Genomic DNA, 26,995 nt, shown 5'->3' on the forward strand with positions numbered 1-26,995 from the left:
CCTGACATCAAGAGAGGCAGAAACATGGTTTAAAGCTATGTATGCTTCCCCTTCTGCCCATCCCTCATCAGCTGCACTGAGAATGAACTTGGTGCAGCTGAAATCAAGCCCAGTGTCTTGGTTTGTAACTTATATATAAGTGCATAAAGGGATAAATGTCTTTCCCTTCTCCTTCCCTTTTTAACACAAAAATAAAAATATTTTATTACACTGTTTATTCTCACATTAGGGAGAAAGAGGCCATGCATTTGTGTTAAATTACACTTAGATTACCTGTTAAATGAAAAATACTTTCATCAGTGGCAGTTTTAATACAAATAATTTCATTTAATATTTAATAGTATCATTTATTGAGTTATCTTAATTCAGTCACTTACTTATGGGTCCAAGGAGTGTCACAAATCCAGATCGTATTCATGAGTGGAGGATTTTATATTTGGATCTGTGATTTGGCTGAAAGATGAGTTTTACACATCTAGATAAATAGCTCCCTATTGACTACATATATGATGGTGCTTAAGATTGATGATTATTCCAGAAACAGTCCAGAAGAAATTATAGCTCATGATATACCTTTTTAATTCAGGAGAATGTAACTTTTGGGTTGTCCTAAGTCTTTCTCCTTTTGGCTGAAAAAACACCTCTTTATTAAGAATAAACTCATCTAATTTCTTTAGTCTCATGATATTTTTATAGACTTACAGGAGTCACTTAACTCACTACTGAATTGAAGTCTTTGCAAAATTTTCATCTTCCCAGCACCACGAAGACATCTTTTTTTTACTGCAAAGCCTTTGGATCGAGCACCTTGACAATTCCTCTAGCCTGGAGGAATTCTTGGGTGGCATAGAGCCACTGTTGCAGAGTCTACACTCTGCTTGATTCCTGCAGTGGGTATGTTTGAGAGGAAAGGTGGCATCACTGGGGATTCCCTATGTCCCAGTGATTGCTGGCTGCAGTATTGGCCCCTTGGGACTCTGGAAAGTGAGCAGTTAAAGCCACCTTTGTCGTCTTAGGCGTCATGTGGACAAAGGATGGAGCTAACGCTCCGGCCCATGGGCCATGTCTATACTTACGCCTAGATCGGCGCTGCTGTGATTGAGCAGCAGTGTTGATTTAGCAGGTCTGATGAAGACCTACTACATCGATGGCAGAGAAGTCTCCCATCAACTTCTGTACTCCAGCTCCCTGAGAAGCATAGAGTAAATTGACAGGAGAGCATCTCCTGTCGACACAGCACAACGTAGACACCGCTGTAAGTCGACCTAAGATACGTTGACTTCGGTTACATAACTTATGTAACTGAAGTAGCATTACTTAGGTTGACTTACATCTGTAGTGTAAACAGTACCAAACAGTGTTGTTCAACAGCTCAGGAGAGGAAGTGAAGAAGAATGCTGTCAGTATCCAGTCAAAAACAGAGGGGAAATGTGTGTGGGCAGAATGATACCTTAGCTGTAGTGTGATCAGAACATCCTGATTAATATCTGTTCTTTTGCAAAATGTGCCAAGAAATATTTGGGCTAGATTTTCAAAATGGCCAGGACCATGTATTTAAATGTATGCACAAGTCAGACAACAATACACATGTTACTTAAAACACCTGTTTAGCTATTTGCATGCACATTTGCCAGTGTGTATGCACACATAATAACTAAGCATAGAATTCTGGGTGCATTTTTATTTGCAGACCTTGGCACTCCATGTGTGGACCAGATTTCCAAAATGACCATAAGTGGTCAGACCTCAATTTTATGTCTCATCCAAATGACAGCACCTCTCTAATTCTGTGCCAGGAGAAGTGGCTTATTACTGTGTCAGATGGAAGTGTGCCACCTACTGAATCACCAGCACTGTTACTTGCCTCACAGTGAGGTTTCTTATGCATTTGCCGACCTATATAGTATTCACAGGAGAACCACAGGGTAGGATGTTGACATTCATGGAAAACTCACTTTGTATAATTTTGCTTAATAGCATCAAATTTACATAAACAGTAATATGCAGAAAATTGTTTTCATGATGACATTAAGGGACACATTTTCAAATTGTCCCCTTACTTTGACATTTTTACAAGCAAATTAGGCATTTATGCATGCAAATGATGTATTTGCTTGTCTAGTTACCCAATTTGAACAAATGATGTGTTTCATGCATACAGGTGCATCAACAAGAGTTTGTGGACCCATTTTTAGTGGCCCAGTGAAAAGTTTGTCCTTTGCCCTGTATGTAGGTAACAATCTATGATACGCCGCAAAATAAGCAAAAATATATTACAGGAGTATTTTTAAGGTGTTGTGTCACTGCTGGGTTATATGTTGATTCACCTCTTTTTGTTTTGTCATGTTTTGTTGGATTCACATTGGCCTTATACGAAATTAGACATAGTAAAAAGAAATTCCTTACTCTGTGCCATGCAGATTTGTATCCAAGACTTGTTCCTGTCAACCATGCTGGAGTCCAGCAGCCCTCAGTAATTTTGACAATCTCTCTAGGCTCAAGAGGGGAGAAGAACAGACCCTGGATGACCTACAGATCAGTGGTTCTCAAACTATGCAGTGGGCCTCTCAAGGGAGGCATGGAAATGTATCAAGGGAGGTGTGAGGTGTGTGGGGTGTCTTTTTTTTTTAAGAGCTCTGGCTGTCAGCCCTGGGTGGCTGGGGCTTGTGCAGAAAGGCCGTACACATCTGGGAGGTGGGTATAAAGGGGACAGCTGGAGCCCCACCACCCCAGGACTGACAGCTGGAGCCCAGCGTTGACAGCAGAACCCTGCCACCTGGGCTTTGGCTTTCCTTCTCCCCTCACCGATCCCTCACTGGAACGTGGCAGCAGCAGCCCAGAAGTAAGGGTGGCAGTGGGGCGCTAAGTCTGCTGTGAAAAGAGAGGACGAATATCACTTTTCACCATTGCCACCCTTACTTCTGTGCTGCTGCTGGTGCAGCGCTACCTTCAGAGCTAGGAACCTGGCCAGCAGCCGCTGCACTGCGCTCTGCCTTCAGAGCTGGGTGGCGATAAATGTACTTGTGTCTATGGGGCGTAAACAACTACAGACAGAAAGAAGGGGGGCCCGATCAAATAAGTTTGAGAACCACTGCTATAGATCATTTTCTAAAAAGACAAAGATGTATCTACTGAGGATGGGATCTTTTTCACCCCCAACTTGCAAAGTTGTGGTGAAGGTGTGTGGTTTCTGCTCTTGACCACCAAGAAGAAAGGATGTTTTCTCCTTCCAGTCACTTATACTTGGCTGTGTGTGGTGGGGAGGAGATAGGGTTGGGGATTGCAAGAGTAATATGTTTTCACTCTGGCTGGCTCTAGAATGCTTCTTTTAGTCAGAGATTAGTGATGTTTTTGGAACCATGGGCAGCCTTTTGAACTAGCTTGATGTGGTCACTTCAGAAGCAGAAATACCACTTCCAAAACTGTGGTAGCCTCTGTAGCTATAACACCAGGGTGATCCAGAGAGCTTCTGAGGACGGGCAGCCAAGAAAGTTGTGTTTTTCAATCTTGTGCCCTTAGCTTTTCCAATTATATTTTATAATAATAGAATGGTTGGATTGTCAAACAGTGAACAACAGTTTCAGTCACTTGCAGTTTGGAATCACAAGTAAGCAGCGGCTGAAATACTTTGTTGAATGGGGGTCTCTAACGCATCATGAAGCATTACAGCTGATCCACTTATTGTGTATGTGCTGCCTTTACATTTCTGTTTTGGTATGTTCTCACAGTACTGAATCAAATAGCAATAGTGTCTGAAAATTTGATCTTTTACCTTAAAACAGATTATAAAGAAGCCCTTAGTAAAGGTGTCCTTAGTTTAATTTCATTGCCCTCCATATTCACCAATATCCTGTGAAGATCCAGTATGAGTCTGCTGTGGATTTACAAGATTAACTTCTATTTGTGCACTAGATAATTTAACTTCAGGCAGTCTCCAGTATAAGAATTTTAGAGAAAATGTTTGTGTATACCTATACTGAATTTCTCTCTCTCTCTCTCTCTCTTTTTTTTTATATAATTTGGGTTGTGAAGTGCATATTTTAATGTCTTATTGTGTGAACATGGAAACAAAAGATTGTTGCAAGAATAAAAGTAGACGTGATATGTTACTTTTTACATTATTTATATCCAGTGATGGAAACCTAATATTGTCTATAAAGTTTGTTGCTTTTTAATAAATAATATAGGATTAATATTTTTCATGCCACAAGTTTGAAATGCTTCATATAGACTCAGACTCAAAGACTTGATGGCCAGAAGGGACCATTGTGATAATCTAGTCTGACCTCCTGCACATCGCAGGCCACAGAACCTCACCCACCCACCCCTGTAATAGATCCATAACCTCTGGCTGAGTTACCGAAGTCCTCAGATCATGATTTAAAGATGTCTATTTTCAGAGAATTCATCATTTACTCTAGTTCATACCAGCATGTGACCCAGGCCCCATGCCGCAGAGAAAGGTGAAAAACTCTGCCAATTTGACCTGAAGGAAAAAAATTTCCTGACTCCAAATATGGTGATCAGTTAGACCCTGAACATGTTGGCAAGACCCACTAGCCAAAAACCTGGGAAAGAATTCTCTGTAGTAACTGAGAGCCCTCCCCATCTAGTGCCCTGTCTGCGGCTGTTGGGGATATTCACTACTAAACAGTCACAAATGGGCCACATGCCACTGTATCAATCTCATCCTACCATTTCCTCCTAAATTTATCAAGCTCAGTCTTGAAGCCAGTTAGGCTTTTTGCCCCCATTGCTCCCCTTGGGAGGCTGTCCCAGAACTTCATTCCATCTAATTTCAAGTCTAAATTTGTTGATGGCCAGGTTATATCCATTTGTTCTAGTGTCAGCAATGGCGCTTAACTTAAATAACTCCTCTCCCTCACTGGTATTTATCCCTCTGATGTATTTATAGAGAGCAGCAAGCTCCTTGAGTCTCTTCTCATAAGGTACCAAGTATCAGAGGGGTAGCCATGTTAGTCTGTATCCACAAAAACAATGAGGAGTCTGGTGGCACCTTAAAGACTAATAGATTTATTTGGGCATAAGCTTCCGTGGGTTAAAAAACCCACTTCAGATGCAACTGATGCATCTGAAGAAGTGGGGTTTTTTACCCATGAAAGCTTGTGCCCAAATAAGTCTGTTAGCCTTTAAGGTGCCACCGGACTCCTCGTTGTTTCTCTCATAAGGTTTTCCATTTCTTTGATCATGCTAATAGCCCTATTCTGCCCCTGTTCCAGTTTGAATTATTCATTCTTAAACATGGGAGACCAGAATTGCAAACAATATCCCAGATGAGATCTCACCAGAGCCTTGTATAATGGTACTAGCACTTCCCTATCTCTACTGGAAATACCTCGCCTGATGCATCCTAGGATTGCATTAGCCTTTTTCACAGCCACATCACATTGGCAGCTCATAGTCATCCTGCAGTCAACCAGTCCACATTTCTTCTCTGAGTTACATGGGTGTGGTGCTGATTAACCATGTATTTAACTTAGGAGTCCTTTTAAATTAATGAGTTATGCCTGAGCAATAAGGAGAGAACAGACTCCTACCGTAGAGTAGAATCCTGAGGTCAGTACACAGGCAAAACTCCCATTAAAATCAGTGGGAGTTTTGCCACCATATGGATTTTAAATATGGTTGCATACAGACTTCTGCATGGAACTAATAATGAGAAAGTGCTTCTTCACTGCAAACCTGTTGTACTGATTTTTCTAATATAAATTACTATTTTCCTTTCATCTACATTTTTCAAGAAAACTTGAGAAATTTCCTTTATTTTCCTATGAAATTGTATGTGAGAATTGAAAGGTGGATGAGGAACTGGTAAAAGGGGAGACTACAACTGGTCATACTGAAACGTGAACTGTCAGGCTGGAGGGAGGCTACTGGTGGAGTTCCTTAGGGACTGGTTTTGGGACCAGTCTTATTTAACATTTTCATTAATGACCTTGGCATAAAAAGTATGAGTGTGCTAATAAAATTTGCAGATGAGACAAAAAGTTAGACAGTATTGCCAATACAGAGAAGGGCTGGACTGTTATACAAGAAGATCCAGATTACTTTGAAAACTGGAATAAAAGAATTGGGATGAAATTGAATAGTGCAAGGTCAGGCACTTAGGGACTAACTACAAGAATTTTTGCTATTATCTGGGGCCAAATATTAGAATTTTTGTTCTTTTTCAAATTTCGTAAAATGTGAAAAAAATATGGCAAAACCTTTGAAAATCTCGGTGGCCTTTGAAATTTCAGGTGTACCTTTATTGATAGCAACAGAAACGTAAAATCATTGAGAGGAAAAATAACATATATTCCATTAAGCACTATTGAGGGAACTAGTTCTCCTTACATAAAGTTCGAATAGGACTGATGGATTTCTTCCACTTATGACATACAGATAGACGTGTTTTCATAATATGTATTCCATACTGAGATTTTAAAGATATTAAAAATTTAATTTCCTACATTAAGTGATTCAATAACATTTTTTCTTGCATATGGAATTTTTAAGATCAAATTTTAATGTCTACTTTTACAAATGCATATCTTAAATTGAATTAGACTTAAGGTATTGTTTTTAGAAAGCCATGGCAATTCTAAGTATAGACTTTTAGCAGGAGATTTCTTATTGTCTTTATCAACAAATTCTGTAAGGTGTGTGTGTTTTTTGTTAAGTTTTAAACCACTATTGGCTTAACATTTATTTGGCTTGTTCTAAAATAACTAAACTCGTATAACTAAACATTTAAGTTGTTTATATGTTACAGAGACAGATTAAGTGACGTCTGTCTTCCTCAAATTCAAATTCAGAATGTGGGGTTTCTGTATTGTCTCTCTCTTTGGCAGACAGGCACATTATTGTTGACCTGTTGTTTCTGTACAATTGGGCTCTCCAAATAGTTGAGCCTCTGAAATAGCCATTTGATCGTTCCTTGAACTGAATACCTGATTCTGACTACATTTTTGCACACTAAATTCTATTATAGTCTTTAAGCCTCTTTACTTTTGGAAAGTTTGGCTCTTTGTATTTGCTAAATACAAAGTGGCTCAATTTTGGCAAACAAAAATTTAGAAATTTGACTTCATACCAGTATTTAATAGAGAATTTCATTTCCACATCTAGCATAAAAGGCTTGCTATTCAGAAAGTCTGTAGAGAAGGTTTTGAAATAATTTGGCAAGTGTATTTGAGCAATTTACTGACCAATATTCTGTGTATGTTGCCTATGTGAAACTTAGTCTGTGCAGTTTCTTTGGCATACCACAACTAGTTGGTGCTAGTACTGAAGTAAGCAAAGATAAGAATGATATCTATGATGAAGGTAAAGAGCATTAAAGAAAAAGTAAATATTTGCATTAAAAAATAAGGTAGATTTCATTTTTACCAAAAAAGAATTTGAAGTACAGCTAGCCAAAGACTCAAAAAGTAATAGCAAAAAAAATTATAAGTACATCAGAAGCAGGAAGCCTGCTAAACAACCAGTGGGGCCACTGGATGCTCGGGATGCTAAAGGAACTCTCAAGGACAGTAAGGCCATTATGGAGAAACTAAATGAATTCTTTGCATCGGTCTTCATGGTTGAGGATGTGAGGGATATTGCCAAACCTGAGCCGTTTTTTTTAGTTGACAAATCTGAGGAACTGTCCCAAATTGAGGTGTCATTAGAGGAGGTTTTGGAACAAATTGATAAACTAAACAGTAATAAGTCACCAGGACCAGATGGTGTTCACCCAAGAGTTCTGAAGGAACTCAAATGAGAAATTGTAGGACTACTAACTAGTCTATAACCTATTATTTAAATCAGCTTCTGTACCAAATCACTGGAAGGTAGCTAATGTGACACCAATTTTTAAAAAGGGCTCCAGAGGTGACCCCAGTAATTACCGGCCAGTAAGCCTGACTTCAGTACTGGGCAAACTGCTTGAAACTATTGTAAAGAACAAAATTGTCAGACACATAGATGAACATAATTTGTTGGGGAATAGTCAACATGGTTTTTATAAAGGGAAATCATGCCTCACCAGTCTACTAGAATTCTTTGAAGGGGTCAACAAGCATGTGGACATGGGGGATCCAGTGGATATAGTATATTTAGATTTTCAGAAAGCTTTTGACAAGGTCCCTCGCCAAAGGCTCTTATCCTATGACTGCTTACTTTGCTTAAGAGGGAAGGTTCTCTCATGGATTGGTAACTGGTTAAAAGATAGGAAACAAAGGATAGGAATAAATGGTCAGTTTTCAGAATGGAGAGTGGTGTCCCCAGGGGCCTGTACTGGGCCCAGTCCTATTTAACTTATTCATAAATGACTGGGAAAAAGGGCTAAACAGTGAGATGGCAAAATTTGCAGATGATACAAAACTACTCAAGATAGTTAAGTCCCAGGCAGACTGCGAAGAGCTACAAAAGGATCTCTTAAAAGCACCTCTCAAAAAGGTTCAGAAAAGGGCAACAAAACTGAATAGGGGTATGGAACGGCTATAGTATGAGAAGAGATTAATAAGACTGGGACTTTTCAGCTTGGAAAAGAGATGATTAAAGGGGGGTATGATAGCGGTCTATAAAATGATGGCTGGTGTGGAGAAAGTAAATAAGGAAGTGCTATTTACTCCTTCTTATAACACAAGAATTAGTGACTACCAAATGAAATTAATAGGCAGCAGGTTTAAAACAAACCATAAGGAAATATTTTTTCACACAATGCACAGTCAACTTGTGGAACTCCTTGCCAGAGGATGTTGTGAAGGCCAAGATTATAACAGAGTTCCAAAAAGTACTAGATTAATTCACGGAGGATAGGCCAATCAATGGCTATTAGCCAGGATGGGCAGGGACGGTGTTCCTAGCCTGTTTGCTAGAAGCTGGGAATGGATGACAGGGGATGGGTCACTTTATGATTACTAAACAATAGAACCCTGACTTTTGTGATTAACCAGCTACATGAACCATTTTTATTCCTTGATTAATAAGTACTTGTGTATGTACTTGAGCAGTGAGCAGAGGTCATGCACTCAGCATGTGGAAATATTGACCTTCCTATGCTCTGGTGAAATCACCATAGTATCAGATGTGTCATGCCTTGGAAGAGTTGTGTTTATGTACCCCTGTCTTCTTAAGTGTCCTTTCTCACGATTGAGAACTATAAGTGAACTGTGCTCAGTGTTGTTTTTTAAAAAGAGTTAGTTGAAAGTCAGACAGAAATGAAACAGCAAATAACTCTATGCATTTATTAGATACACTTGTTGAATGATTATTACATTAACTTATGCTCTGTACCTACTGTAATTTTGAATGTTTAAATTATGAATGTTTCAACTTTATGGACTGCTCAATCTCCAATTAGTTCATGAACTGTAGTCTTCCATTTCTTCTTTTAAAATAAATTGTGTGGCCATCACAAGTGTAATAGCATTAGTTTATAGTTCTCACTTTCTTAACCCAAAGAGCAGCGGCATTTTCTAAACTGCAAGTTGAATGAATTCTTAGGAGGATGTACAGTGTGTTTGCAGTCTGTAAGAGTTCAGGTCACCATTTAAACTCTTGATTTGTGAAGAGAGGTGAGATTGCTCGAGGACACTGCCAGTGAAGAAGAGTTTGCTAGGTACTGTACACGGTTTAGGGTACCATTCACATGTTCATAGTCCTCCTGCAGCTTCCTGTTAGAAATTTATTGTGGTATTTAAAAATCAACTTAAAAATTCTTAATAATCTGATTTTAAAAAAACTCTAACAACCTTAGTTAGGAAGGATTCTCATCTTTCAGCTATGGAAAGGAGTTTTACATACTGCCCATGTAGTGAACCGCTTGGTTCAGACTATATTTGCAGTACCAGCCATTCCTTTTTCTGCCTCATGGCAGGATGTTATCACTGATGAAACACTGCTAGTGTCATGGATTATTTTCCCTCTTGAAAAGCTGCTCATAGAACCTGTTTCTGCAGTTCTTACTTGAATAGTTCCAATTCAAATCAGTGGGAGGTCTGCCTGTGGAAGGACTTAGCCAGTTAGGATCATGAAAGAAAGGAGATGCCATAAGTTGTTTATTGTATGTGAAATATTTTAACTCAAGATGATAGTTATCATTTTTTTCCCACTCCCAGAGTGAATTTTTTGTTTGGTTTGGTGTTTATTTAGTAAAGTTTGGGAGGTGACAGTTGATAAAACATAGTGAAGTATCTGATAACCTTTTGTGCTGAATTGTGCTGAAGGCCCCCGATCCCGCGAAGGCTTACTTATGCAGCATGTGTAACTTTCAGCATGTGATCAGGCCCACTGAACTCATTGAGGCTACTCATGTGCTACAGTTAAGCATATGAGCAAGCATTGCAGGAAAGGGACCTAACATTTCATGTCATGCAGTCATAATTTAGGCCATAATCCTGATAAAGCTTTCATACATTCTAAACTTTACATACTGTGAGTAGCCCATCAATTTGAATGGGACTACTCACACTATGGAAAATTTAAGCATGTACAGAACTCTTAGCATATGCAAGGCCTTAATAAAAAATTACAATTAGAGGGTATAAGAATTTGCATAAACTTCAGTTTTATATTAACATCTTTTACGTCAATTTCTATTTTATATAAAAGTTCTTTCTAGCTTAAGTAAGATTATGTATTGAGTTGTTTAGTTATACCTTTGACTCCATAACACATTGGGTTAGGAAATGGTATTTGACATATTTAGAGTTTTCAAATGTTGTCAGTTGTAGTGCTGCTAATGACCAACTACTGCATATATTTTTTTTCTTAAAAAGACGTTTATAAACCCTTTACTAAAGTAGACCATATTTTATTATTTCAGTTGTTCATGGTGGACAATGGAGCAGATGACTGGAGAATAGCCATGACTTACGAGCGTATTTTCTTCATCTGCTTGGAAATACTGGTGTGTGCTATACATCCCATACCTGGGAACTATACGTTCACATGGACAGCACGGCTTGCCTTCTCCTATGCTCCATCCACAACAACAGCTGATGTGGATATTATTTTATCTATACCAATGTTCTTAAGACTATATCTTATTGCCAGAGTTATGCTTTTGCATAGCAAACTTTTCACAGATGCCTCATCTAGAAGCATTGGAGCACTAAATAAGATAAACTTCAATACACGTTTTGTTATGAAGACTTTAATGACAATATGTCCGGGAACTGTACTGTTGGTTTTTAGTATCTCATTATGGATAATTGCTGCATGGACTGTCCGAGCTTGTGAAAGGTAAGTCTCTTTTTCCTTTTATATATATTTAAGAAACATAAATGTCTTACAAAGTGTTTTTCTTCTAATCCCTTGGATACTATCTCATTATCTTATGTTGAATGGAGTGGGGCTTCCAGTACCTGGGGCATGTTGATTGCTAGTTGTATTGTGCTTTTTGTATCATGGCTCTCTGGAATTCTTTATTACTTGACCTCAAAGGCATTTGAAAGGGACGCTTAAATTGTCAGATTTCTGCCATAGCGTTATGTGAATTTTTTACTTCGTTCTCATTTTATCTGAGTGATTTATTATGAGTAGCCTAGAACATTAAAGTGGTAGATGAGTGGACATGAGTGCCATAAACATTACTTTTAATAATAGTCTTTAAAATTCTGCATTAATATTAGGTCTCAGTCATTTTAGGTTATGGTTTACTACAGTTATTGACAATGGTTTAAATACATCAGTAATGGGAAACGCCAGTGAAAAATTGATTCCAAAAACTCTCATAATTCTAGTGCCCTTTAATTAAAATGAAAAATCAAAGGTGTAATCCCAATATAGTCTATTGACAGATCTTTTTATTTTGGTTAGGTTGAATGCATATTGTTTATGTTTACAAATACTTGATTTACTGAGGTAGAAATACAAATATAACAATAGAGGAAAGAGGTAGGAGTTATAGTGGTTGGCACGTTTTTCTGAAGTCCAGAAAAAGTGCACTTGATAGCCTGATATTTCGTTAACTTTATGTTTCAAGCTTCAACAACCAATGGACGTTGAACAGGCATGGAACAAATCAGTATCCGTACTGACACCATAAAATCTGATTTCTCAAAAATACCGCGTACAAAAAGAAATGAGCAGGGTAACTTCCGACTACTGTGGACTCGAGTGAGTGAGTGATCGAGAACAGGTAGAACAGGACCATTTGATTGACACAGTTAAGAAGAATCTCTGAAAGATTTGATGCCTAGCATGGTTCTCAGGCCGACACTGAAATACCTTCAATTACTCATTACTTCTTCAAAATATTTCCAAGATTTCCACTATCAATTGCTGATCACTCTGTAGCCCTTTACCTATGTGCCCATTTTGAAAACAATTTTGCAGTTGCTTTCTGGCAGTCAATTGCTGTAGACATGTTGTTTTTGAAAGTTGCTTGCCACATCTCCTCTCAGTTAGATAAGGGGAAAAGTGGCAAATTTTATAAACTGAATATGGAGGTTATCTTATCACAGTCTTCCCTGTTAAAAACCTCAGCACTGAGAAACAGTGGCATAAAGTGTGATACAGTATGTTCTTTTGGATTGTCAATGATCCAAGTGCTGTGGTGAAGATGTACAGTGTATATCATGTGATGCCAGGAATAGCTCATCATCAGAGGATATTCTGAAACACCATGCTAAGGATCACATATCATGTTATTTATTGACAGAGACAAGGTAGATGAGGTAATATCTTTTATACGACCAACTTGGGTTGGTGGTATAGCTTTTGACCAATACAGAGCTCTTTTTCAGAAGACAATTGTACCTTCCACCAACAGAAGATGGTCCAATAAAAGATATTACCTCATCTACCTTGTCTGTCTCAGCTCCTGGGTCCAACAACTACAAACATTAGTTATTGTCTGACAAAATAGTCCCCTCAGCTGGGACAGGTAGAACAAATTATTATTATTATATTTTATTTATTAAAAGTCAGTTTCTCCTCCTGAATATGTTAACAATAAACGTCAAACATAATTCATTTTTCACCAATTTTGTCCCCTTTTTTTGTCATACTGCCTCCAATTTCCCTTCAGTTGGGACACCGTCCAGTAGCCTCCCAAGAGGAGCTGAGCAGATTCAACTCCTACTTAACACCATTGTTTTTGAATGTACTGTAATTTAATTATTATTGAATCACTGTATTATTTGCCCTATATCAAATGAATATTCAAAACACTGTGGTAAAGCCAGTTTCTGTTAAGAAGAAAGGTACTGAATGAGAATAGTGAGGTTCCTGAAAAGCACTTAAGCATATGAGTACTTTTGCTAATGTGATCTAGTTCCATTGCACTCAGACAAAACTGCAAATATATCATGACTGTGTCTTGTCTTAATCTCTGCAAAATCAGTGACAGAATTTGTGAATTTTGAATTGCATTTGCAGCTCTTGAATGCACTATAATGAATGGCGATACCAGGCTGGATCATTCACTGATTTTTTTTTTTATTATTTTTAAAAACACCAGATCAACATACCGTAGTCCTAGGATTAACTTTATACTTGGTGTAACTGCACTTCCTTCAATAGAGTTAAACGAGAGATTAGTTTGGCTCCTTATTGTTAGTAATTATGAATTTTAAAAGTTCTGGCCTAATGCATGGGGAATTGGATACTCATTTCCTATCATTAATGGGAGTTGCATGGCCAATTTCCTGCACATTACACTTCAGATTTCTCCTGAAGGGATTATGCTTCATAGAGGAACTGCAATGAATCAGTGTAACTGGCCCAGTTACTAATTAGTCAAATTTAAAAAATTGTGGCTCCTCACCCTATAATGAAGTACAGTAAGAAAGTGCCACAGGCACAGAATGCTAAAAGGCGTCTATATTTTTAAACCAACTTTTATCTTCTTGTATATATTCATAGATATACTAGTAGTTAGAGATAGAAAAGACAATTTAGATCATTGAATCTATTCTGAGGTTAGTGCAGTTATAATCCCCAGATGGAGGATGGATCTGAAACTGTATTTAATGGGCTTGATTCACTCCCTAGCAAAAATTTACATGTTTCATTTACTTAAGTTGATTTTTCCATCATAAGTAGAGAGAACCTGTATTCTAGTAGGTTGTTTTAAGTGTGTCAGAAAATAAACATTACAATTAGAAAGAACTTATAGTTTTACTTGTCATTATACATGGCAGTCTAACATTTTAATTGTTTTGGGGGGAGGCAGATTCTTATTCGGCAGAAATTAAAACTCTGTGAGGATTTTGATTTATTTTCCTGATGAGAGATAATGAAATAAAGGAAAAGTAACTGTTCTGTTCCACAAATATCATTAATTCTCCTACAGACAGAGTGGTAGATAAAGTTCTGTAGCAAGTTGTTTTTGTGTTTCTCTGACTGTATATCTCCATATCAATTTGCCTGACTATTCCAGTTAGTGCAAAATAGTGTGGATGGAGACAGGACTCACCAAAAATAATAAAAATCATGGAATGGATATTAGACTTTATCATCCCATTCCAAAGCACTCATGAAGGTTTATGCATAGCCAGGAATAGCTAATGGCAAACAGAAAAGGCATAACAGATTTTCATGTAAGTGCTGTAAAATCCTGAGTGCTCATGTTACAACAGAAGCAGCAGCTGAATGACAGCCTGGTAACCAGTCCTATTTGGTTTAAACTGACCAATCGGTTGTCCGATTGGGACTCTGGAGACTGTCACATCATAGACCTCATGGAAATATGATGGATAGGTTTGAGTGGGAATATTCATGGTAGGGGAGGAAACCTCTGTCTCTAGATTAGTCATTGTTTTGACTATCCTTTGGCTTCACTTAGTCTAAACACTTTTTGTGTCTCCCTCAGTGTTTTGTATGGCACTGAGCATAGTGTCAGCTCTCAGCAAATTAACAATAGTTGGTGGCGTCCTTTTGTGTTGGTGTGTGCATGAGACATTTTACAGAATGCTGCTTAAGGTCATCCTTGAGGGCATTAGGTGTGAATGAAAATAAGGGCAGGCAGGTAACATGTACTGAGTGTAGGCAGTCTAGCAACGTTCCAGGAAAATCTGGCAAAAGGAACATGGAAGATCAGCATGGTGGAGGTATTTAAGTCTTTACATATAGACTGATTGCTTGTGGTTTCTAGGGCTGCAAACGTGGCATAGTGTTGAATACCTACACCTCACCAGCAGGTATCAGTTTAATGCACAGCTGTCTGTCATGAATGTGCTCCCTAAAATATATCTTAGTTTTATCTGGCCCAACCCAAGAAATGCTTAATTTATCATTTGTCTTTTTGAGACACATGGATCTACAACACTCATGAATGCCTTTGCTTATAGGATCCATTATTCAAGTGTGAAACTAATAGTTTTTTACCATCTTCATCATAGTGATCTTTCAGTTGTTGCTGAAATGGCTCTTCATTCCGGCAGTCAGTCAGTTACAACAGGTGAAATATAAATCTCTTCAACCTCCACAAAAAAGTTAGAAACACATTAAATATTTAGTGTTTTATAATTGAAAAATGGCTTGGCAAATTTGCTTCAAACTTAAAAAAATTAAAATAAAAAACCCCTTTATTTCAGGCTGAAAAGAGATTATTTTTCCTGGCACAAAGGAGGATCAAAAAGAGAGTTTAAAATGGAATGCTGGTTACAGCCATAACTGTAATATGCTCTGCATATATTCCAGCACATCTCTGTAAAAAGATTGAGCCAAAGTTTGCCCTCATTTACACTGCTGTATGTCCAGAGTAGCTCCATTCACTTCACTGGATTTTCTCTGAATTAACAGCAGTTTAACTGAGAACAGAATTGGGTCCACTACATTTTCCTTACAAATGACAGTGGCACCTTGTTTGCTTTTGTGTGTCTCTCTTTTGACATTTTTGACGGTGAAGCCATTTCAGACAAAGAAGCTTATGTCACAATTTTTCCTCATTCAGATTCTGTCCTGTCCTGTCGTTGATTTAATTCAAATATTTGTTTGCTCTCTTTTTGTGTTCAGTTGGACTTCCTCTGTACTTGCTGTACATTCTTTCATTTTCCTACAAATACATGAACTTCTGTGTACCTTATTTTCTGGAAATCAGATGTCATCTCAAAGGTTCTACAGGAAACTTAGAAATCGTAAGTGTGAGGCAAATTCTAGAAATCTAAGAATCCCTTTTTTCATACTGACAACTCAGACATGTCAAGCCTCTAAATTCTCATTGAAGATGAAAAGTTATTTAGATATCTAATATCGTCATGACTTGTGCCCAATATCTTTTGCTGGTGTGAGAGAGAAATTTGTTCTGAAGTATACATATAAAGCAGAATGCCACTTCAGGCAGTAATGTGTACTACCAAAACTAATATCATATGGTAAACTGAGTAGATCCCTGTTTTCTGCATTGGCTATCTATCTATTTTTAAAGACTGTAATATAGATGTTTACCAAAGAGGCTGAAGTTATGTGAGTTACAGTAGCTCCCAGATGCATTAATCAGGATTGGGGCCCCCATTATATTTATAATCCTCCGGACATATATGCAGTAAAATCTATTCCCTGGCCTGCAGATCTTAGTCTAGTTGATAGTGATGTTAAGAACTGGCCTCCACCTCTTTCTGCACAGTTTCTCACAAGTTTCATCCAAATCTTCCCCCTCCCCTCAGATTTCCTTTCCTTCCCCTCCTATATCTCTCCTCCTTCTTTCCTGTCACAGAGGCAGAAGTTTCTTCACTGCTCTCCTCCTCTAACCACCCACTTGCCTCAGTAACCCTAACCCAACTCTTATGTCTGTTACACTCACTCTTATCTCATCCCTCTCTTTACTCTTCTGCTTAACCTCTCGCTCTTCTCTAGCTCTTTCCCTTCACAAAACAAACATGCTTTAGTCTCTCCTATCTTAAAACAAATCCACTCTTTGCCCCACTTGTCTCTCTAACTATTACCCTTTCTCCCTTTTCCCTTTAATGTCTAAGATCCTTGAACACACTGTCTGCAATCACTGTCTGGAGTTCCTCCAGTTCCATTCTCAACCCTCTCTAGTTTGGCTTCTGCCCTTTACACTCCACTGAAATTACTCTTGGCAAAGTCTCTTATGACCTCTTCCTACCTCAAAGCTCAGAACCAGTACTCCCTCTTCATTTTCCTTGACTTGTCAGCTGCCTCTCGGACAGTAGACCACATTCTTCTTGAAATTTTGTGCTCCCTTGGCTTCCATGGTTCTCCTTTCACCTCTCTAACCACTTTTTCAGCATGTCCTTAGGAGGATCCTTCTCATTTCCCCTCCAACTTTCTGTGTGGGGGTCCACAGAGATCTGTCCTTGGTCCCCTTCTCATCTCCCTCTACACCTGGTTTCTGGGTCATTTCATTCACAAACACAAATTCAGCTACCATTTGTGATTGGATGTTCACCCCACACAGATTTAGGAAGGTTAAAGTGGCCAAGTAGGCCAATTAACTGCCCAGGCTGCACCTGGAGGAGGAATAGGGAGTTGATTAAAGGAGGCTCAGCTGGGTGGGAATAGGCTGCACTTATAAAGCTCAGGAGCTGAGAAAAGAGAAGGTAGCTGGGAAAGGCTACAAGCAGTCAGTCCATCTAACCCTCTCTGGGAAGAGGGAGTTAGTACTCCCAGGGTGGGGGAGGCGGAAACCAGGAAGAGTAGGAAGCACTTCAGGAAGGAACAGTGAGGGCTGAGAGAATAGAGGCTAGAATTGCTGAGCTGAGGGCCCCGGTCTGGAACCCAGAGTAGAGGGCAGGCCACTGGGGAAGTGGCATCATCAGGGCACCACAGAAGAAGACTGCCTGGGACTGTTTGCATAGAAGGACTTGGGGGTTACCCTGGAATGGTGACCCGGCTGGAGAGCCGAGTCATGAAGAGGACACTGTGGTTCCTGGAGCGAGGTAGGTCTGCAGGATGAGAGGATAATGGAAGAGGCACCATAATGAAGAGGACGCACCAACTGGCAGAGCTAATCCCCAGGATGGCCAACAGGAGGTGTCATTGTGGTGAATAGCCCATGTGACACCATGTCTATGCTGACAAATCACAGATCTACCTGTTTACTCCAGATGTGTCTCCTTCTGTTCAAACTAAAATCTCAGCCTATCTCAGTGATAACATCCTTATGGATGTCTATCCATCCGCCCAGGCTCAGCAAATTGCAATCTAGCCCCACTCATATCAGGTCAGAATGCTGCTGCTGCAAATATAGTTTCCCTAGCCATCCCCTTTGGCCACCCCACCCCTCACTTTGCAACCTTCCACTGATTTCCTCCTTTTTACTGCATCAAACACGAGTTACTTGTCTTCATTTTCAAGGCCCTTTATGATCTGTTCTCACTCTACCTGTAATCTCTCATTCAGTATCCAGAGATAGACTCCCACCTTCACTCTTACCATGATGCCAGCTTCCATTGCCCAGTTTTTGAATTTTCAAACAAGCACCCGCACCCTTTCTCCCGATGCTGCCTCTCGTGCTTGGGAGCAGCTCCCCGTAAATATCTGCAAAGCTACCTCATGTGTCTTCAAATCCCACCTCAAAACTGTGCTCTGCTGAGATGTCTACAAAAAAATTGACAGTGGTCAGGCTGCTGGTGATCTGAGGCCACTGCCTATCATGCTGACCAATATTGTCATTGTTTCCCTGGACTCCCTTTTTGGTCTGTCTGTATCCATCTGTTGTCTTATACTTGGATTATAAACTCTTTGAGGTAGGGACCTTCTTCTTCTTCTGTTTGTACAGAACCTAGCACAATGGGGTCCTGATCCATGATTATGGCTTCTGGGTGCTATAGTAATACAAATGTTGCCACTACTACTACTAATAATAATAAACCAAGTTTTTCAGTTTTTTCGGCTAACCTGTCTAAACAATATCAAAAAGAATGTGAAAGAAATTGTTCTCTTATTTTTATCATCACTGTCCATTCAGTGCAGAATCTCTTATTTCCTTTTGATTTGATTGAAATTGAAACCCATTACTTGTGATCAGGTTTCTTCAATGGTTGTAAAAGTAGTCATAAAAAATTCATTACAACAGTGATCAAACATGCCCTGTTATCACCTTGATTTATGACTCTGTACCAATGCTATGAATGATCAAATATTTTTCTTTTCATTCCAACTTTAGTTTTGGATGTTGCAGAGTGAATGTTAATTACTGTAAGTGTAAGTTGTAGTGCTGTTTAAATATTTGCACTTCAAATGACTAAAAATAGATGTAACCATTTATGTAACTGTCCTTTCCATTTGCGAAAGTTACCAGTAGACACCAACGATGTTGTTTTACAAAACAACAATAAAAATGTAAGGGGTGTTATCACTGAAGCTCTACCCTTGTATGGTATACACAACCTGTTTGGGGGCAGACAAATCCTGGAAGGCCCATACACAACACAGTGTAACTGTTCCAGGGAAGAAACTGACCTTCAGTGTAATGCTAAAGGGAAATAACTATGTACCATGTTGTTGCACAGCTTGAAGCGGGAAGAATTCATGTAGCTTTAGTGGAGGCAATGGAGATGCACCAGTTCATACTAATGGTGAATTTGACTCCACTCTGTTTTAGATTCTTTACTTCATTATCTTCTGGAGCGATGGTGGTTGTGTTTTTTGCCAGAACTTAGTGGAATATGAATTAGAACACTTTGCACTGACATGTAGAATCATAGAATCATAGAATATCAGGGTTGGAAGGGACCCCAGAAGGTCATCTAGTCCAACCCCCTGCTCAAAGCAGGACCAAGTCCCAGTTAAATCATCCCAGCCAGGGCTTTGTCAAGCCTGACCTTAAAAACCTCTAAGGAAGGAGATTCTACCACCTCCCTAGGTAACGCATTCCAGTGTTTCACCACCCTCTTAGTGAAAAAGTTTTTCCTAATATCCAATCTAAACCTCCCCCATGTTCTTCTGTTAGCCTTGATTTATGGAATTACTCTCACTGTAATGGAAGATCACAAAGAAAGGAGTAATGTGTCAGTGAGTAACATTCTCTCTTTACAAAATCTCAGGGAAAGGTGTTGGTGAACCAGGGCAATGTCAGCCTTTAACCAATCCAAAAAATGGCATATCCAACACAACAGCTACCCCCCCCCAAGTTTTTCTTTCTTTCTTTAATATTTAAGTGTAGGAGATTTTATAACTGGTTAAAATGTCTGTTTTAATTTTTTATTTTAATCCAACTAAAGCTGGAAAATCTTTTGGGGCCTGAATCTCCTTTTACTTGCACTGTTTTTATGCTTGTGTAACTGTATTGATTTCAGTGACGTTACTCCTGATTAGAGCTGGACAAAACTTGTCTGATTTTTTTCCCCCTGAAAAATGCAGTTGCAAGCTGGCTGAAACATTTTGTGAATTTGTGTCAATTTTCAAGCAAATTGTCCTAAACACTGGGCTATGGGGTATTCTGCAGTAAATCACTCTCAGTGTCTCCTATTGAAGTTGTTCTACTTTGCATGAAGTACCTCAATATTTTTTGGGCCAGACTGAGTGAGAATGACTCTGACTCTATGGCTTGGTGGCTTGGGCGCTCACCTGAGGATGTGTATAGGAAAGTGGGGGACCTGGATTCTAATTTCTGCTCTAATGAATACTAATTATTTATTCAAAGTGGAATAACTTCAGCAGGAGAGATTGTGAGACCAGCCATCAAATAGCCTATGGCCCAGTGGCTAGGGTATTTTCCTGGGTTATGAGAGATCTGGGTTCAGATCCCTTCTCCACTCCAGGCCAAGGAGGGACTTGAACCCACAGCCTAGGTTAGTGCTTTAACCGCTGGGCTACAGAGTGCAAAGGGTGGCACTGCTACAACAATTTTGTAAATGTCATTTGCTTTTTGTTTTTTAAAAAAGGTTTAAAAATGCCTGAAAGCAGAACATTTTGTTAACCCAAAACAATCCCCCCCAGCTTTTTGAATAGCCAAACAAACAAACAAAAAACACCAGACACTGCCCCCTCCCCCCCATTTTGGGTTGATTTAAAATTAATTCTTTTTTTTAATTATTGTTTGGAACTGATAGTAAACAGAAAAATCAGTTATTTCCACAGTTCTACTCCTAATTTCACTTGTGTAAATTCATGTAGAATCAGGACCAAATCATCTAGAAGTTTCTGGGGCCTCAAAACAGTGGGTGAACTAAATCACAAGTGTTTCATTACCAAACCACAATAGAGTGAAACTGAAGTGCACAGCTGCTTTCAAGGATAAAAAAAAGTCTGATATAATTTGGATTCTTCAAAACATGACATATATGTTGATCTTCCTCCCATAGAAAGAATAAGAAAGGTGATCATGTTCCCAGACAGATACTGTTTTTTACAGGAGATTGGAAATTGTGTATGTTCCTATAATATCCTTATTCCATGTTCAAAGTCAATGTTCTAATCTCTGAAGTCTGCTTTCAAACAAAGACAAATTTTAGTGTCAAAGCAGAATTTTTTTCCTTCGTAATGTATAACGTAAACTGTTTTGACTGCTTTTAAAGTGAAATATTCTTAATAGTGCAGTGTCTTGCCTCAGAAGGACTCTATCCCTGAGGAAAAACTGTAGAATATACATGATAAACTGATTTATGCTTCAGTACAATCTTTCACTTTAATCTTTATTTTTTGTTGCCTCTTAATTTAGGAAAGAGTTTTACATTCAAATGGGGAGCTCTTAGGCTTTACCATCTGTTTTCTCCTGCTACTTGACCTAGTTTGTAAGCTATAAAAAATAATATAACAACATTTGTAACATAGTAATAATTTCTGTGGTACCAAATTGGAGGACTGTGGACCAACTGACATTTATACATTAACTTTAATATGAGAGTAGAATTTGACCCTGTGCCCTAACTGCACAGTTCAGCTGTAGAAGAAGCTGGGTTTTGTAGAAGAAATTTCATATGCTTCAAACACTGATACTTATACGAAGGGAATACTGAAAAAGGACATTGGATTTTTAGATAATCTTGTTTCCCTTCCCTGCCTGAGAATCACTCTTTTAAATCAAGATTGCAGTAATATGCAGTTTGCTAGTTTAATTTGATTTCTTTTCCAGCTTTGTGGACTCCTTATATGTCCTTGCTTTTGATTTTATTTTATGTACCGAAACAGCATTGCTGATTTTTTACCTTGAAAATTTCAATATCAACCAGAGATTTTAATAACCTTTGCCCTAAGTAATCTTGCGAATGTCAGTTATTTCTGTGGCTAATGTGTAAAGAAGTAACCCTAATGCCTTGTCTGCACACAAAAGTTGAATCAGTTAAATTAAGGAATCAACTTAAGCTATATCAATAAAAGGCACTTTTAAACCCATTCAAGAATGTCCACTCAATGGCAGGGACATTATTTCAGAAAACAAAAATTGGGGGTGGGAGGTGCAAAGTTGTGTTACCAAATACAATATAATCACAAATGTTTTATCTTGCAAAGTTTGGGGGGTGGGGGAGAGATGAGAATGAGGGCAAAACATGGAAGACATACTGAAGCTTATAGACCTATGAAAAGTCCAGGCTGGAGGGATGTGGGGGAGAGACCAACTGCCTCCTTTGCCCCATAGCAAATGGTGCCCCTGCACAACGGGTCTGCAACCAGTGCAGTTACAGCAGTGCAACTTGTGTGGAGACCAGTCCTAAAATAGGTTTGGAAATAAGTGTTTGATATTTGAACCTGTAATGTCACCTTTAGTTAATGTTTACCACTGAGTCTGGGGAATAAGTGTTGTCAAGCTGGATAGACTGTTAACAGCAGGGACTTGACCCCTTGTGTTTGAGGTGGGATCATTGAATTCAAGTAGGTTTCCTGTTGTACTGCAAAACAGCTATAGCTAAAGCTACATATAAATATGTAGCAAAGATAATCCATTGCCCAGACCCCAAAACCAAATGGCCAAACACATTCAGAATTTAGAACAGGAGAATCTGTGTAATAGTGAGCGGGCTATTGGAATGGGTGGTTTTACTGGCTGAGAATCTGTGCAGGTCTATGCTTAATACTTTTGCCAGTATAGTAATGTAAGTTAGGGTTGTGATATTATTTTTATGACATTTTTATCACAGCAGAAGGCCTAGTGTAGTAGTAGTAGTTGTATTGGCATAAAAGTGCTTTTACCAGCATAGCTTATTTCATTCAGGGAACTGGTATATGATATTCTGGCAAAAACATTCTTTGGCCAGTATATGTTGCATCTATACAGCACATATAGAGTAGAACCTCAGAGTTACGAACACCTCAGGAATGGAGGTTGTTCGTAACTCTGAACAAAACATTTTCGCTGATCTTTCAGAAGGTTACAATTGAATATTGACTTTGACTTTGAAACTTTACTATGCAGAAGGAAAATGCTGCTTTTTAACCATCTTAATTTAAAGTAAACAAGCACAGAAACAGTTCCTTACCTTATCAACTCTTTTTTTAAACTTTCCCTTTATTTTTTTAGTAGTTCTGTATTTGCTCCCCCCTCCCCTCCCCGCTGCTGCCTGATTGAATACTTCCAGTTCCAAATGAGGTATGTGGTTGGCCAGTCAGTTTGTAACTCTACTGTTCATAACTTTGAGGTTCTACTGTACACATTACTGGCAAACCTTTTCTGTACAAACTATGCCTCGGTTGAGACATTGTTTTTGGCAGGAAGGATCAGGTCTGGCTGAGAATTTGCTTCCATGATGGTTTGCTGAAGTTCAGAAAGTGATATGGTACATATGTAAGTTATAAGATCTGCTTTGGTTTTGCAATCTAGCACTTTTGTTCAAGCACATGCTACTTCTAAATAAATTAGACTGGTATACAGTAATCTGTGTCTTGTCAACTGATTTATATTCCGACAAAGTAGTAACCAACTTCTAGAGTCAAAAAAGACCCCTTGGAAGCCATAACTTTACTATATCTTCTTTTCTTGAATTGACATTTAAGAGCAGAGAAGAGCTCTATACTCATATATGAAAATAAATGTAAAGATGTCTGTGACAGGGTATTGTTAACAGCTTCAAATTTGGCTCAATGGAAGCCAGCACCCTGGTCACTGAGAACACCCCAGGCACTGGGTGTGGCTAAGGTAGAAGAGACCACTTACACCTGCTGGTAGCCTCATGAGTTAATGAGGTAGTTAGCTAACCAGCTGGAGAAGGAAAGGAAAGCAGGCAGTATAAAAAGCTAACCTGGGGAATAGGAAAGGGGATTTCTCATAATTGCTGTTATATGGTTGTATTGTACCTGCCGTTTAAGAAGGAGACAAACATGTTCACGTGGTGAGCATACCTTGGCGGAACTGTGCGCTGTTTAATTTACAAAGAGGGCTTACCAGCTAGGGTTTTCCTGGAGAGGAAGAGGGGACCCTGTTCATGGTGCCTTTTGCAGAAGTAAACATTTTGTTAAACTTCTACTGTGTTATTTGTAGATTTATTTTCCATTTGGGGTTGGTTTGTTGAACAAATGTAAATTGAAACGTAACAAATTTCAAGTCACTGTATTTTGACTTAGTTTTCAAAATGAAGGGCCAAGATTCCTGTGTGCAAATTGGGAGGGGGTGGGGGAAGTGTGGGTTGCCTACTTAAGAGCCCAGCTCGTGCTGTCATGTACTAACTTGCCTTGCCTATGGAGTCATGATAACTGTACACCTGATATTTCCCACATTAAAGTCAATGGAAGCTTTACCATTGACTTCAATGCATGCAGCATCATTCCCCATATGCACAAATGCAAATGTTTTCAGCTTCTGCCAGTGGCCCAGAATGTGAAAATACAACATTCTGCTCTGATTGTACAATGCTTTGCAGGTCTGTAGTGTTGATAAATTGGACTGCTTTGCATTCTGCCTTTTGCTGGCCATTTCTTTGGGCAGTAACATTAGTGCTTTGCACATACTCCTAAATTTCCATTTATCATGAAAGTGGATTCAAAAATAGTCTCCTGAACTAAGTGATTGATTCGCCTACCTCCTGAATAAGTTCTGTGATTGGGGGGGGAGCAAGTTATGGTTTGAACACATCAAAGAGTGCTATCTGCATCAAACCCCAGACTTTAGTTATCCTCCGCCTCATCCTTAAATCTTTATTATAAAGAAATAAAAGCTTTAAGGTATTCTTTCTGGATTAACCCAACACTTTATACACTGATTCCTATATGAAAATATTGTCTTCCAATGCAATGGATTTTCTCTTGCATAGAGAAGTAAATCATCTATTAGTTCTGGTAGATGCAGATTAACCTCTTAAAGCTTTACCCTACACTAGGTACTTTAGATCAAGAAGCCTTCGTAATATGTTTCATTAAACATCTTTGTTCCAAATTTTCCCACAGATGTTTTCAAGGCCCAAGATGTGCATATTTTTCTCAGTTATTCATTCTTGTTTAAAAGATATGTGGTGTTTTAGGATTATATCTCTTTAACAGTAATTATAAGGAAATGTTTGCTTTTCGCCTTATAAAGTATAATTCCTAGTCTCAAACATACAAAGACACTTTGTTTGTAATAAATATTGATGGAAAGCTGGGCTGAACCTCTAATAGCCTATTGTAATGGTGTCTCCAAGAAGTACCTCAGTAGTGTCCAATTCTGATGCTGCTGTTTTAAAAAAAACACACCAATTTTCTACCCGTAATATCTTTAACTTGTGCTTTTTGTAATCATGATATTGGTGCTAATGAGGGGTCATTGCAGCTTTTGAGCTCTGCCTGCAGGATGGAGTAGTAACAAATATATAGTCAGCTGTGAAATGTATATCCTACTGACGGTATTGCATACAAGTTCTATTATATACACTAGAAAGTGTCCTGTCTAGGTGGATGGGATCACTGTGTCCATAACAGTTCTGTCACAAAATGGGTCATATTGATTATGGCTATAGGGCCCAATCCTGCGAGGAACAGAGCATGGTGTTCCAATTAATGAGTGTTAGAGGCTCTCAACACCAAACAGGATCTGGCTCACAATCCCTCTTCATTTGACTGGGCTACTGATTTTTGTTACTTGGGGTAACATCCATTCCAACAGCATGACTGACTGCGTGAGCAGTATTACACAGCAGGTAGACAGCAGTTTTATACTAAATACGTCTGTCACAACTCTATCAAGTGATTGTTTGCTCTTGAGTACCTTTAATTTATCTTATTTGTTATGAGTTCTCTTCTGGGATTCTGGATTGCATTCTCATTTCCACTCATCTACATTCACAGTGGAAATTTTCAGCTAGGCTAAGGCTTTGCCTGTCTCTTTGCTGGTACAAATATATACATGCAGTCTTTACCCTAGCAAATGAATTGTGGACATAATCTTTAGTGCTTATATGGGTACCTCGTTTGCAAATTGCACCCGCAGATGGATGGGTGGGCCACTGAAAATTTGGCCCATGCTATTGCCTGTCTATTATGCACAGCTCAGAGGTAATTGCAGCTGATGGTACAGCTGTAGTAAAGATCTTTCATATATGAGCCACTTGATGTGGTTACACTATGCTTTTTGCTGGGTTTCCAGAAGCTGTAAATAAGGGTGCTTTTACAGCACATAAATAATATGGCATCTTTCATATATGGAACATCCACTGTGACTGAAACAACATCTAGTGGCTGCTATTAATTTTTGTTAATTTTTTATGGATTTGATGAGATGGCAGGGTGCCGAATTGATATGTTTCTGTTTTGGAGCATCATTTTTGTTTGCAAGCTTTTTATTCCAAATGAGCGGATCAGACCCTGTCTTTTTAAAAACTGCTGGATGAAGAGATTCTGAAATATCTCACCTGTAGGGACACGCGCATGAGCACATGTGCACGCATCCCACAATGTCATTTGGAAGGGCAATCGTTGGCATGTTCTTTATACACAAGAACGAAGTATATGGTGTACAGTAATGTTATGAAAATATTGCCTAACTATAATAAACAATTTTAAACTTTTATATACAAATCGTACAGTATGTTTTATTTAGTTGCTTTAAAGTAGTTGAATTGAAAGGAATACATTACATATTTGTTTTAAAAAAAACTCTTCTCCATATTTCCATATCCTCATCTATTGTGTTTGTTTCCATAGCCCGAGGGTCTCACAATCCTTGCTGATACTAGAGTCTTGGGGTATG

The 26,995-nt window shown here is 38.7% G+C and overlaps 1 protein-coding gene across 2 annotated transcripts in view; it reads left to right on the top strand.

The window, feature by feature from the left end:
* Positions 1-26,995, top strand: part of KCNN2 (potassium calcium-activated channel subfamily N member 2) — a 177,445-nt gene that overhangs the window by 88,573 nt on the left and 61,877 nt on the right. For both annotated transcript variants that reach the window (XM_043547272.1, XM_027817824.3), the window contains exon 7: positions 10,814-11,232. In XM_043547272.1, coding sequence (XP_043403207.1) covers positions 10,814-11,232 — 419 coding nt within the window. The remainder of the gene's footprint in view (positions 1-10,813; positions 11,233-26,995) is intronic.

This window comes from Chelonia mydas, chromosome 5, assembly GCF_015237465.2.
Source record: "Chelonia mydas isolate rCheMyd1 chromosome 5, rCheMyd1.pri.v2, whole genome shotgun sequence".
NCBI lineage: Eukaryota > Metazoa > Chordata > Testudines > Cheloniidae > Chelonia > Chelonia mydas.